Here is a 13,880-nt window from a genome sequence, read left to right on the forward strand (position 1 = left end):
CTCTACTTTACCAAGCATGACGTCCTTCTCCAGGGACTGATCCTTTCTGATAACATGTCCAAAGTATGTGAGACACAGTCTCGCCATCCTTGCTTCCAAGGAGCATTCTGGTTGTACTTCTCCCAAGACAGATTTGTTCTTTCTTTTGGCAGTCCACGGTATATTCAGTGTTCTTCGCCAACACCATAATTCAAAGGCATCAATTCTCTAGTCTTCCTTATTCATTGTCCAGCTTTCACATGCATATGAGGTGATTGAGAATACCTTGGCTTGGGTCAGGCACACCTTAGCCCCCAAAACAATGTCCTTGCCTTTCAACACTTTGAAGAAGTATTTTGCAGCAGATTTGCCCAGTGCAGTATGTTGTCTGATTTCTTGACTGCTGCTTCTGTGGACATTGAAGCAGCATGGGAAAGGGGTGCTCTCTCATATTCGGCTTGGTATGAGGAGCAGTCAGACAGGGGCAGCATCATGGTTGCTTGTAATGAACAGATTCAGAGCAGGTGTTTTCCACCTAGATCAGTGTCTTGGGGTGTGACCAATAGGACCTTCAAGCCTGTTTTGAGTATGCCTTTGACCATCTTGTAACCTTAAGGTGCTAAGTGGGAAAGATGAAGTAGAAGGGTTGTCTTGATCTAGACAAATATAAACGTGTATATGTATATGTGCATAATGGAAGCCCTGGTGGCATAGTGGTTAAGAGCTACAGCCACTAGCCAAAAGGTCGGCAGTTCGAATCCACTAGGTGCTCCTTGGAAACCCTACAGGGCAGTTCTACTCTGTCCTACAGGGTTGCCACGAGTTGGAATCTACTTGACCGCAACGGGTTTTATGTGTGCATAAAGAGACCTGGTGGTCTAGTAGTTAAGCACTTGGCTGCTAACCAAAAGGTCAGTAGTTTGAACCCATCAATTGCTCCATGGAAGAAAGATGTGGCAGTCTGCCTCCATGAAGATTACCGCCTTGGAAACTCTATAGGGCAGTTCTGCCCTTTCCTATAGGGTGGATATGAGTCAAAAGCAACTTGACGGCAATGATTTTTTTTTTTTTGGTACATGTGCATATGTGTACTTGTAAATATAAAGGAAGGTCATCAGAGAAGCAGCCAGAAAGAGAATGCTTAGAAGAGAATAAGAGATACGCGTTACCTTGTTAACACGCCTGTTTAGTTGGGTTTAGGTTCTAGAATTTGTTTTCTTTTTTTCTCATTATCATTTGAAATCTAGACTGGCTTTTCAATTTTGTCTATTTCTTTTTCTGTTTTGAGAAAAAAAGTCTTTTTGTTATACTTTTGAAACAATTTCTATTTCAGAGATTTATTTAAAAAATGAAAATCTCTTTTCTGTTAGAATATTGAAAGATTGACTAAGATATTGTTATTTTACTTTAAAATATACTAACTGCTCCTGTAGTAGAGTAGCTGTTTTAAAAGGATCGACTTACTTATTTTATAAATATTTATCGAACATTTAATAGTTTGCCAGCCATTGTGCTAGCTCCTGCAGATGGTGGTGGCAAACCCAATGGGTAGAAGGAAAAGCATGAGTCAAAGAAACAGTCTGACTCTTCAGAGACTAGCAGGGAAGTGAACGTGACTGGTCAGGACGTGCAGTGGGAGAAGTTGAGGTCCCCGAGGTAACCAGGGCCCTGGAGGTCTTGCAGCCTGCGCATGGAAGTTTGAATTTTCCTCTAGATTTGCTGGGAAGCTATCTGAGGCAGGTTAGTGGAAAATAGATTTGTAAGGGCCATGAGTGAGCCGAGACTCATTAGAATTCTGTTTTGTTTGCTTAGACAAGGGATGGAGGCATTGGAGTTATGGAGAATCAGCCTGTGTTAACAGGACTAACAGACTGGATGTGCGATGTGAGGGAAGGAGAGGGCTCAAGGACTATGCCAAGATCTTATGGTCTGACCAACTGGGAGAATGGCGATGCAATTTATTGAGATATATTAGAGCTTCACAAGCGTTCCTGATTATTGTTGTCAGGTGCCGTCGAATCTGTTCCGACTCATAACAACTGTACAGGACAGAGTAGAACTGCCCCGTAGGGTTTCTAAGGAGCAGCTGGTGGATTCAAATTGTCGATCTTTTGGTTAACAGCTGAGCTCTTAACCACTATGCCACCAGGGCTCCCACTGATTATTGCACAGAGTATATAATTACATATAACATATAATAACATATTATGAAAATAAAAATGATTGCTGGCAGCATTACTCTATTTTATTTCATGACTCATTTTTGGGTTTGGGATAAAAGTGGAAAGTTTCTAAGTCAACAGATTCAGAAATTGTTCCCAATTTCACTAAATTTGTCCTGCATTGTAAAAAGGAAAGTAAATTGGATTATTACCATGAACGTAGTGTTGAGTAAGACACTGGTGCTCTCACCCTGCAACGTATTCTCGTGTCAGCTTTATCACAGGAAGCTACGACCGGACGTGCAAACTCTGGGACACCGCTTCAGGAGAGGAGCTCCACACCCTGGAGGGCCACAGGAATGTGGTCTATGCCATAGCCTTCAACAATCCCTATGGGTAAATGGACATCTTTCACTTATTCCTTACTGCGTTCACTTATTCATTCATCCATCTCTTGGGGGAGGAAGGAAGAAGATAACAGCATTTACTGAGTGCCTGATGTATGATTTGGAAGTCTTTAAAATAGCTCCTTTAAGACTTATAAAAGCCCTTTGGGAGCCCTAATGGCACAGCGGTTAAGAGCTCAGCTGCAAACCAAAAGGTTGGCAGTTCGAATCCACCAGCTGCTCCTTGGAAACGCTATGGGGCAGTTCTGCTCTGTCCTACAGAGTCGCTGTAAGTCAGAACTGACTCGACAGCACCTAACAACAACGTAAACCAGTTGCTGTTAAGTCAACTCGAGCTCCCGGTTGACTGCATGTGTGTCAGAGTAGACACAGCCTGTGTTGACAGGACTAACAGACTGGATGTGCGATGTGAGGGAAGGAGAGGGCTCGAGGACGATGGGCTCCATAGGCTTTTCAATGACTGACTTTTCAGAATTATATTGCCAGGCGGAATATAAAGTTCAAGTGCCCTTCCCAGGATCATACAGAAGTAAAGAGGAGAACTGGAGTTCAAGATCAAGTAAGGCTGACTCTTAGGCACCTGGGAGTTCTCTGACAGGCTGTTCTGTGGTGCTTATACGCTTGGCTGATGGCTCTGGAGAATTCAACGTACATACATAGCATGGTTTACTTTGTTTGAAGCTTCTTTACAGTCTTGCCAGGGAGAAATAAAAAAATGTATATCGATGGCATGCTAAATAACAATACCAAGTAAAAGAGAAGCATTTTTAAACCAACCTCCAGTTAACGGGTCCAATAGATGAATAAATGTTCTCTGTCCTTTCTGCATGCTGTTCTACCTCTACTCATGGCTCCTTGAATGCCTGCAGCAGCTAGGTTATGCACTGGCATGCTTAACTTCTCTTCCCACTGGTCGAGTTCTAGGCTTATCAAGAGTGGGCTGTATTTTCTCCCAAACCTGCTTTTGCAGGTTGAGCTTTCAATTGTAATTGTGTAACTTAATTAATAAGGCAACAATGATTCAGAGGTAGAATTCTCACCTTCTGTACAGAAGACTGGGTTCGATTCTTGGTAAAGGGACCTCAAGTACAGCCACCACTTGTCAGTGGAGGCTTGTATGTTACTATGACACTGAACAGGTTTCAGCGGAGCTTCCAGACTATGACAGACTAGGAAGAAAGGCCTGGCCATCTACTTCTGAAAATCAGCCAATGAAAACCACATCGATCACAATGGCTCGATCCCATTGTGCAAGGGGTTGCCGTAAGTTGGGCGCCAGCTCAACGGCAGCTAATAACAGCAACAAATTTAATTAAATAAAACATAAATACATGAAATCTGACTGTGAAAAGGAAGCTGCTGTTTCCCATGAAAACTTAAAGGTAAGTCTTTGAGAAAATTGTTATTAAATAAAGTTGTGCATGAGCTCAGTGTAGAAGTTAGAAAAGATGTCATAAAACCTAAAAGAATTCTGTGCTTGGATTATTCTGCAAGGATGTTTAAGTCCTTTAAGTTTTAATTCCACTTTAAAGAAAATTGGGAATTGTGGAGGTTGGATGTGATTTCTGTAAGGCAGATGGAGAACTCCCATTAGCTGCCCCACATTCAAAGAAAAGGGCTTCTCCTCTCATCTGGACGCTGGCAAATGAGTGTGCATTTGCATATACTTAAGTTAAAATGCTTGACCTGTGTATCCTTTTTTTCATGATTGCCCACTTGAAGGGACTTTTTCCACTAACCCAGCTGGTTCAGTCAAAGAGCTTGTACTACAGTGTTATGATAACTAGAACAGAACAGTCAGTGGCTCAGAAGTTAAGGGGAGAAAGAGATCATGGTGATTTCACCTGGGTAGAGAGTCTTTCAGGATGCTGTGAGACTAGAGCATGTACCAGATAGATGGAGAGAAGTAGACCAGACAGACTGCGTGCAGGGACTTAGCAGCTTAGGTGAGGATTCTTCAGGCATGCTCGGTGACCAGACTCTCTAGTGAAGATTTCAGGTTGAGCAACAGAAGCGGGTGAGGCGAGGGCAGTCTGGAGTCTGAGCTCCATCCCATAGGAGTGAGTTGCTATCAAAGATTGGTGAACAAAGGAGTGTCACAGTGAACGTTGCTTCTGCAGAGAGGGGGTCAGACGATTTTGAGATGGGAAGAAACAGGAGACAAAGAGAGTAGTTAGGAGACATACAATAATATGTTGGTGAGATGATGAAAACTTAGACCAAGATAGTGACAGAAGAAATGGCAGGGATTTTATCAGCATTTGATTCACTTAAAGTAGAAATTTTATACCACAGTTTTTCAAAACTTGGCATCTAGGTTGCTCATGTCATGTCTTTTAAAAATGTAATACACTTTGAAAATATATTAATTGTGATGGTACACACTGAATTGGTACTTTCAAAATGATTAAATACTCAATTACGGAGCATATAACTCTGATCTTTGAATTGTAGATTCTAGAGAATGACAGTTTTTATGCCTTATTGTACCAAATTGTGAAAGAGAAAGATTTTATTGAAATTATAAATGATAATTGTTTTACTTTTAGTATAATTTCTACTTTCATTGCAGTGTTATTTGAAGAATTTTTAGAGTATATGATACCATATCTGTTCATAGTCTACTGAACAGCCATTATTATTATTATCTTTGGAAGTTTATTAGGGAAAAAAGTTTCATGGGGCTGGAGAGGTGAGGAATGCTTTTGACCCTTTTATTGGATTCTATCAAGAACCCCTGATGAAAAGCCCCCCTCTGTAATTAAATAGTTATCCAGTCTGATAGTTTATATATGGGGTACAGAGGTGTTTTTCATCCCACCTTGGGGCATTAGGGTTTCAGCAGAGTCAGTTCAAGGTCACCCACTGTCTTAGTTATCTAGTGCTACTATAGCAGAAATACAACTGGATAGCTTTAACAAACAAAGACTTATTCTTTCACAGTTTAGGAGGCTAGAAATCCAAATTCAGGGCACCAGCTCCAGGGGAAGGCTTTCTCCGTCTGTTGACTCTGGGCGAAGGTCCTTGTCATCAATCTTCCCCTGGTCTAGGAGATTCTGAGCGCAGGGACGCTGGGTCCAAAGGATGTCCTCTGCTCCTCGCTCTTCTTGCTTGGTAGTAACGAGATCCCTCTCCTCTCTGCTCGATTCTCTCTTTTGTATCTCAAAAGGAACTTATTCAAGATACAACCTAACCTTGTAGATTGAGTCCTGCTTCATTATCATAACTGCCTTTAATCTTGCGTCATTAACATCATAGAGGCCAGGATTTACAGCACATAGGATAATCACATCAGGATTTACAGCACATAGGATAATCACATCAGATCACGAAACGGAGGATAACCACTCAATATGGGGAATCACGGCCTAGCCAAGCTAACACACACTTTGGGGGGACATAATTCAAACCATAACACCCACCAAGGAGTAAAGAAAAACGTGTTGTGTGTATGTGAAAAAACTTCAAGTGTTTATCTCTTTTATATATGAGGTCAGGACTAAGCTTTTGATTCAATAGTAAAGTAATTCTAAAAACATTGAAATCAGTGGTTAAGAGCTACAGCTATTAACCAAAAAGCCAGCAGTTAGAATCCACCAGCTGCTCCTTAGAAACGCTAAGGGGGAGTTCTACTCTGTCCTGTAGGGCCGCTATGAGTTGGAATCAATTTGATGGCAATATGTTTGGTTTTGGTTTTTATAAAACGTGTTATATGGATGTAGAGAATGGCAATATGATAGGATAGAAATTGATCAAGAAGCAACAGTAACTTGAGCCTAATATGTTTGCGGGACAAGAAGGTTGGAAAAATGGAGCGAGGCAACTGACTAAGACATCACAGGGCTTTGAGCTCACCTTGGGCAGAAGTCAGAAGACATCAGCAGCTGATGAAAGTGCCCTAGGCTGGAAGCCAAAGGAGAGAGCCGATCAGAGACTCAGATGTGAGAACCAGCCCTGGGTGTCAGGAAACCTTAGCCGTCCCTGGAGCATCCTTTAGGATGAGACACCACAGAAATACTCTGTGAGTGGCCTGGGAACAAAGATATTCAGAACCAAGAAGAGAAGCAAGGCATCAGCATTAGGCTGGACGGATATAAGTGTGAAGCTGGGCTGAGCACTCATAATTTGCTATACCCAGAAACCTAGTGCCATCGAGTCGATTCTGACTCATAGTAACCCTATAGGACAGAGTAGAACTGCCCCATAGAGTTCCCAAGGAGCACGGACCCTTTGGTTAGCAGCCATAGTACTTAACCATTACGCCACCAGGGTTTTTGCTGTAGAATATAGCTATCGTGTCTCAAGACTCCTGATGTTTATGAACAACGAGCTTGCACTGTAAATAATGATGCATTTTGAGGACTTGCTATAAAAGACAGACTTAGGTCAGGGGAAAAGGAAAAGGTCTTAGTCCCAAGATCAAAGGCTGAACGGGCCAATCTCCTCTTCCCCGTTGGGTATTGACCTGCCCCACGGTAAACGTGCGAAGCCTCTTGTTTGAAAGTGACTGTGGCCTTTGTCAAACCTCCTGTCTAAACCCACTTTCCTTCAAAAAGACCTTACAACTGGCATGATACCGATATTATTTTTCCAAGGGGACACTTACTATATAACTTCTCAAAGCCCTATCTAGCCATTTGATTAGTTGGATTACGATCTTTTCATTTTTCTCCTTTGAAAATCAGTATTATCATTTTATGGATAATATTAAGTGAATTTTCCTATTGTCTTAGGCTGGATTCTCTAGAGAAGCAAAACCAGTAAAAAAAAAAAAAAAAAAAAAAATCTCTCTATATATATATAGATATGTAAATACAGAGAGAGAGAGAGGTTTATATCAAGGAAATGCCTCAAGAGATTATAGAAGCTGGAATGTCCCAAGTCCATGGATCAGGATAGAGGCTTCTCCTAATTCACATAGCTGCAAGGGCTGGAAAACCCGAGATGGGCAGGTCAGAGAGCAGGACTCTTGCTCGCAGGCTGTGAAGACTGACAAATTCCAAGATTGGCAAGTGAGCTGCTAGCTCAAGTCCCAAGAACTGGAAGTGAGAAGAACAGGAGGCAGCTGCAGGATACAGAGACAGCAAAAGCCAGAACATCCACTTATATTCGGATGCAGTCTACACGCCCAAGGAACCTCCCATTTGACTGGTTGGCTACTCACAGCAAATCCGTCGTGGGGGTGATCACATATAAACACTGAGAATCATGGCCTGGCCAAGCTGACACACAACCTTAACCATCACAACTATGTTCATATAGTCCCTACTATATACATTATTGATCTTCATTTGTTAGTAATTTTCCAAACTAAATACTTTGTCACATTTGTTAATTTAAAAATTATTATAATCCTAAACAAATACTTTTATACCTTTAATGTAAAATCTTTTAAAATAAACACGGTGGCATTAGAAGATGGGACATTTATCATCCACTAAAACAAATAACGGACTGTTTATTATTCTAAAAGTGAAGTAAATTCCTAAATGTTGTTGTTAGGTGCTGTCAAGTCAGTTCTGACTCATAGCAACCTTATTTACAATGGAATGGAACACCGCCCTTTCCTGCGCCATCCTCACTGTCGTTGCTGTGTTTGAGCCCATTTTTGCAGCCACTGTGTCAGTCCGTCTCATTGAGGGTCTTCCTCTTTTTCCCCAAGCGTGGTGTCCTCCTCCAGGGACTGGTCCTTCCTGATAACATGTCCAAAGTATGTGAGGGGAGGTCTCACCGTCCTCACTTCTAAGGAGCATTTTGGCTAGATTCATATATTAGTATTTCTGGTCTTAATTCAGTGTATTAATAAACTATACTTTAAATTGTATTTAATAACCATATATATATATATTTTTTACTTTTAGTGACAAAATTGCCACTGGTTCCTTCGATAAGACATGTAAACTATGGAGTGTAGAGACAGGAAAATGTTATCATACCTTTCGGGGCCATACAGCAGAAATAGTGAGTATATTTTACATTTTGTTATATTTTTTATGTTACACTTTCTTCTTTTAGAATTCTATTATAAAGGTAGTGGATCTACCCTTATAATTAATTTTCTAATTTTCCTAATGCTTTAGTCTATATATGTTTTATGTGGTGGTGTCGATATAATTAAAAAAAAATTAGGTTGTCACATCTCCCATATAGTGGCAAGGGCCTGTGTCCTGCATTGACTGAGTAGACACGTCGTATGATAAACACATGAGTACAATATGCAGTCTTACTTTTTCTTCTTCATTGACTTGTCTTTAAAGGACAGGCTTAATGAGAGTTGATGAAGTTATTAAAATAGCTTTTAAAACAACTTTTTTATTATTATCATGTAAAATATTTAGGCTGATTGTTTTCTTGATATCGTTAGAGTTCATATTTGCATAAATAGTTCCTGATACTGTAAATAACTTTCACTATTGGGAAGCCCTTGTCCTTGGCCAATTCTGTGTTACATTTTATAGCAATTAGTAAGATAATTGGCACCCTAGGAAACAAGTGATGGCCTTTAAAAGTAAATAGCCTGCTTTTTTTAGGAGTGAAATTTATTTATGTTCACCCTTTGAATTCATGGTATATTCATCCAACAGGTGCTCCAGGCACTTGGCTGCATGCTAGCACTTTAATGGCGCTTACCGTGGGCAAGGCACTGTCACACGCCCTGTGCATTTATTGGCTTAGTTGGGTCTCCTAACAACCCTAGAAAGTAGGTGTTGTTATGTCCCCATTTTGCAGTTGAGAATACTGAGTCACAGAGAGCTTAAGTAACTTGTTCAAGGGCACAAGAAAGGTATAATCCTTGTTCTCAGAGAGTAACCATACTTACATACACTTTGGGATTTTGAGAAGGTTTTCTTTCTACATAGATTCTAGGAAGACATATTTTTCGTTGTCAACAACATCTGTCCAATAAATATTTACTAAATATTGACTTTTCGTGGAGCCTTGGCCTACGTGCCTGAGGCACCAAAATAGGATCAGACACAATTCTTGCCCTTCAATGACTTTGCAGTCTAGTAGAAGGAGTTGGGTGTCAATGACTAAGTCGGAAGAAGTGCCACAGGTATGTTAGAAGTGGGCAAGGAGTTTAGTGAGGGCATAGAGGGGAGGGGTCAAGTCTCCTTGGGCAGGAGGAGGTGTCCTGGAAAGACTTCACAGAGAGGAGCTACAAGCATTTCACACAGAGGGAACAGCACTGGCCAGTGCCCAGAGGGGTGGCCAGCAGTGGTGTGTGTCTGAGAACCTGTGTGGCTCTGTGGGCCAGTGCAGTGCCACCCTACCTTCCCCACGTGATGGCATGCACAGAATACGATAATATGGGCATGCAACACACTGTGGTTGTCTGTCTGAGGCCCATGACCGGAGGTGACAGGTAAGGACCCCTGGCCTCCCCCAGCAGGCTGAGGGTTAAGGGTGTCAATGCTTTGGCACACCTGTAGCCCATTCAAGGCCAGAGCATAAGGTAGGGGCGAATGAAGTTGCAGAGTCAGGCGAGGACCGTATTACGGAATTATAGAGGACCTTCCGTACCATGCTAAGGAATTTGGACTTTATCCTATAGGCAACCTGGCACTATTAAGGCTTTTCAGCTGGGAGGTGGTATGATCAGTTTTGTTCTTTGGGAAGATCATTCTTGTGGTTGGGTGAAGGAGGAATGGGAGATAAATAAGATCTTATTGCAGTCCAAGTGATAAATGATAAAGGCAGATGAGGAGACTGTGAGAGATATTAAGGGAATGGAATGAGTGGGACCGGGTTACCAGGTAGATAAGAGGCATGATTCCCTGATTTTGGACCTAAGTGACTGGCAGCACCATTCACCAGTTCCTAAATAAAAGGAGAGGAACAAGTTTGGTTCATCTGACTTATGTTTTAGGCTGATTGATGATGTCCAAATAGAGGCAGCCATTTGGCATTTGGCTCTTTGGGGCTGGGACTTGGAAGTGAAGTCTGGGAAGGAGATATGGATTTGTGAGTTACTGGCATAGGGGTGGCAGTTGAAACCTCTGTGCAACTGAATTTCCCAGAGGAAAAGTAGAGTATGGAGAGAAGACTATCAGAATCTTGGAAAGAAGGAGAGGAGAAACCTTCACAAGATACCAGAAAAGAAAAGCATGGCAAGAAAAGGAGAGAGCTGTCAAGAAGGGAGAAAATATCAAGAACCAAGAAGTCAGAGGTGCCAGATGCCGGAGAAGTTAAGTGGGATGACCGACCGAGCCTCTTGGATTGGACATTTAGCCAGACTGGTTTTAGTAGTATGAATCACGTTGCCTTCCAGTTGACTCTGACTCATAGTGACCCTACAGGACAGAGTACAACTGCCCCATAGAGTTTCCAAGGAGCAGCTGATGGATTCGAACTATTGACCTTTTGGTTAGGAGCTGAGCTCTTAACCACTGTGCCACCAGGGTTCCAGTAGAATGAATAGGAGAGCGAGTTAGAAACAGTGAATGGAAGGTGAAAAGCATTGCTAGCAGACTTATTTTTCCAAGGAATCTGGTTGTAAAATGGGAAAAAAAGGTAAATTAAGAGGGACACGTACAGAGAGTCAAGGGAGGATTTGTTTATTATGTGAGAGAAACTCAAGCATGTTCGTAGGCCACCAGGAAGGATCTAGTCTGGAGGGCAGGAAGAGTTGGTGGGTACCTCCTTGCCAGAATACATGGAAGGTAAGCTTCTAGAATGAGTGAAGGGATTGCACTCTTCATCTGAGACTGAAGGAAGGAAAGTGAGGGCCAGGTAAGGAAGTCCCACCTAACAGGCCAGTGTGCTCAGGGAAGTAGCAGGAGGCCAGGTTATCTGCCCAGGAGGGATGAGGACATGGCTGAGGACAAGAGTGGAGAATGGGGGAATGTACTGAGGCAGACACATGAGAACAAAGTATAGAGTGGTACCCAGGACTCACCTGAAGACAGAAGGCATGAACGAACAATACCAATAATCTGCTGTGCGGTTTGCTTTAGCTACTTTAGCTGAGTAGTGAGGCAGGGAGAGCAGATGACTGGATAAAATCCCAGGTTGATAAAAGTTAATATCATGAGTGTGCATGAAGGGTGCAGTTGAAAGATAGGGACTAAGGGTGTCAAGGAAGCTGGCAGGAGTGAAGCCTCACAGGGTGCCGGCTACATGAGATGATGAACCAGGAGAGAAGAAAGGGGTCCAATGACATGGAAGAGATACTGTTGGGGTGGTATGGAAGAGAGAAGCTGACACATTAGAAAGCTGTAACTGGAGACAATGTGTTGGAGTTGAATCTTCTAGAGAAGGTATGCCAAGGTCCAGGTTGGCCATGGGAGGGATTACGGAAGAGTATCTAGGATGCTGGATGAATTACCTACACAAAGATCCTGGCCACTAGAACTTGGAGTTGAGACTGTGAGCCAGCAGCCAAAGCCCTTGATGGGTGAAGAGGTGCATGAAAAGACTGTGATGGCAGCAATAAGGAAAATGAGGCCCAGATAGCATGAATCTCAAGGAAGTAGAGTTCTGCTTTTGTTCTTGTTTCTTCTTTGGTCTGGACATGGCAGAGGGAGCCAGCGCCCCTCTGCGCCCGAGCTGGGGAATGCAGGAGAATAGGCAACCTCTTTTCAAGAGGGAGTTGCTTCTGGATTCCCTGGAGACTGCAGGTTACTCACTCATATTTGGTGCTTTGCTATGCATTTGTACAAGGAACTAAATGGAATCTGCCGAGGTAGTTGCATCTTGAAACTTTTCCCCTATATGATTAACAGTTTGAAACTCTATCTTTTAAAAAATTTCTTCTGTTTCATGTACTTTAGGTGTGTTTATCATTTAACCCCCAAAGCACATTGGTGGCTACAGGAAGTATGGACACAACTGCCAAACTGTGGGATGTTCAGAATGGAGAGGAGGTGTTCACCCTGACAGTATGTTAACAATGTCAACAGTTTCAAAGGCGTTATATGTTCATTAGTTGTTATTTAGGATAAGCCTACTGTTTGTGTTGTTTTTGTTTAAAAAATAAATTCTAAGCTAGAAGATATTTTTAAGCCATTGGTTTTCAAATTGTAATGTAAGAGTGTTCCAAAAGACATGGATGGAAATGCCAGGGAAGCCAGAAAAGCATTTTATTTTGACTAACTTTGGTCTGTAAAACATAAACTATAGATTAAAACCCCTTGTCCTCTATCTGATTGGAAACCCTGGTGGCGTAGTGGTTAAGAGCTCGGCTACTGACCTAAAGGTCAGCAGTTCTAATCTACCACGTGGTCCTTTTAAACTTTGTGAGGGTAGTTCTACTCTGTCCTATAGGGTCCCTATGAGTCGGAATCGAGTTGACAGCAGTTGGTTTTTTGGTATCTACCTGATTAAATGCAAAGTAGGTGAAGGCCAGAGCTTGTTGGATGAGGAAGAACTAGAGAACCATTTCAGAAGATTCCTTTAAGGAATGACAGTTAACAGTCTTCTCCTCTACCCTCCAGGTGTAGGACCCTCCTGTGTTAAGTATGAAATGCCAAGGGGCAAGTGACAGGAGGTAAAAGGGTGAAAGAATACTGCCCCACAGACTGAGTGCTGCTGGAGGAAATACCCAGGATCCCTGACTCACCCCCACCACACTCCTAGCACCTTCCTGTGACCTACCACCCTTCACTTCATCCCACCCCAGCCCAAACTTCCAAAGCAGTAATAGGGCTATTCTCTGGCAATCAGAGTTATTGGTGGATTAAAAAAAAAAAAAAAGAAGAACCCCTTTTCCAAGAAAGCCTTTTCAAAGAAAATCAAATAATGGTCTGAAAAGAGAGAAAAAGCACCATGTTTAAATAACATCCAGTTATTTCTTAAATCTGAGTACCGAGTGTTAATAATATAAGTACACTCCTTCTGACCTTAAAAAAAACCACCAACAACGACCCTGTTGGTATCAAGTTGACTCCAACTCATAGCGACCCTACAAGTCAGAGTAGAACTGCCCCGTAGAGTTTCCAAGGAGCACCTGGTGAGTTTGAACTGCCGACCTTTTGGTCAGCAGCCGTAGCTCTTAACTACTACGCCACCAGGGTTTCCTTTCTGACCTTAGTTCTTATTATTTCGTGGGCCCCTACCTTTTTATTACCTCTTCTTTCAGGCAAAATATGAAGGAAAAAGCCCCATGAATGCCTGCAGCTTCAACTAAAATCCTTCCTTTCACTGGCTGTGTCTAAGAGCCTTTGAAGGAATAATCCTGTACTGCGTACCTGTCTGCCACCAGAGAATGCATTTGTGTGTTTTGAATTCTAATGTGCAACTGCGTTTAATTATTGTCATTTGGAATCAGCCAGAAAACAAATTTGTAAATGAACTTTTCTAATTCTTTGTATTACTTTAAACGTGCAATGAT

The 13,880-nt window shown here is 42.1% G+C and overlaps 1 protein-coding gene across 3 annotated transcripts in view; it reads left to right on the forward strand.

Moving 5' to 3' along the window:
* Nucleotides 1–13,880, forward strand: part of DAW1 (dynein assembly factor with WD repeats 1) — a 48,144-nt gene that overhangs the window by 20,556 nt on the left and 13,708 nt on the right. For all 3 annotated transcript variants that reach the window (XM_049888375.1, XM_049888377.1, XM_049888376.1), the window contains exons 5-7: nt 2,415–2,537; nt 8,410–8,509; nt 12,322–12,429. In XM_049888375.1, the coding sequence (XP_049744332.1) occupies nt 2,415–2,537; nt 8,410–8,509; nt 12,322–12,429 (331 nt within the window). The remainder of the gene's footprint in view (nt 1–2,414; nt 2,538–8,409; nt 8,510–12,321; nt 12,430–13,880) is intronic.

This window comes from Elephas maximus, chromosome 6 (assembly GCF_024166365.1).
Source record: "Elephas maximus indicus isolate mEleMax1 chromosome 6, mEleMax1 primary haplotype, whole genome shotgun sequence".
Classification (NCBI taxonomy): Eukaryota; Metazoa; Chordata; class Mammalia; order Proboscidea; family Elephantidae; genus Elephas; species Elephas maximus.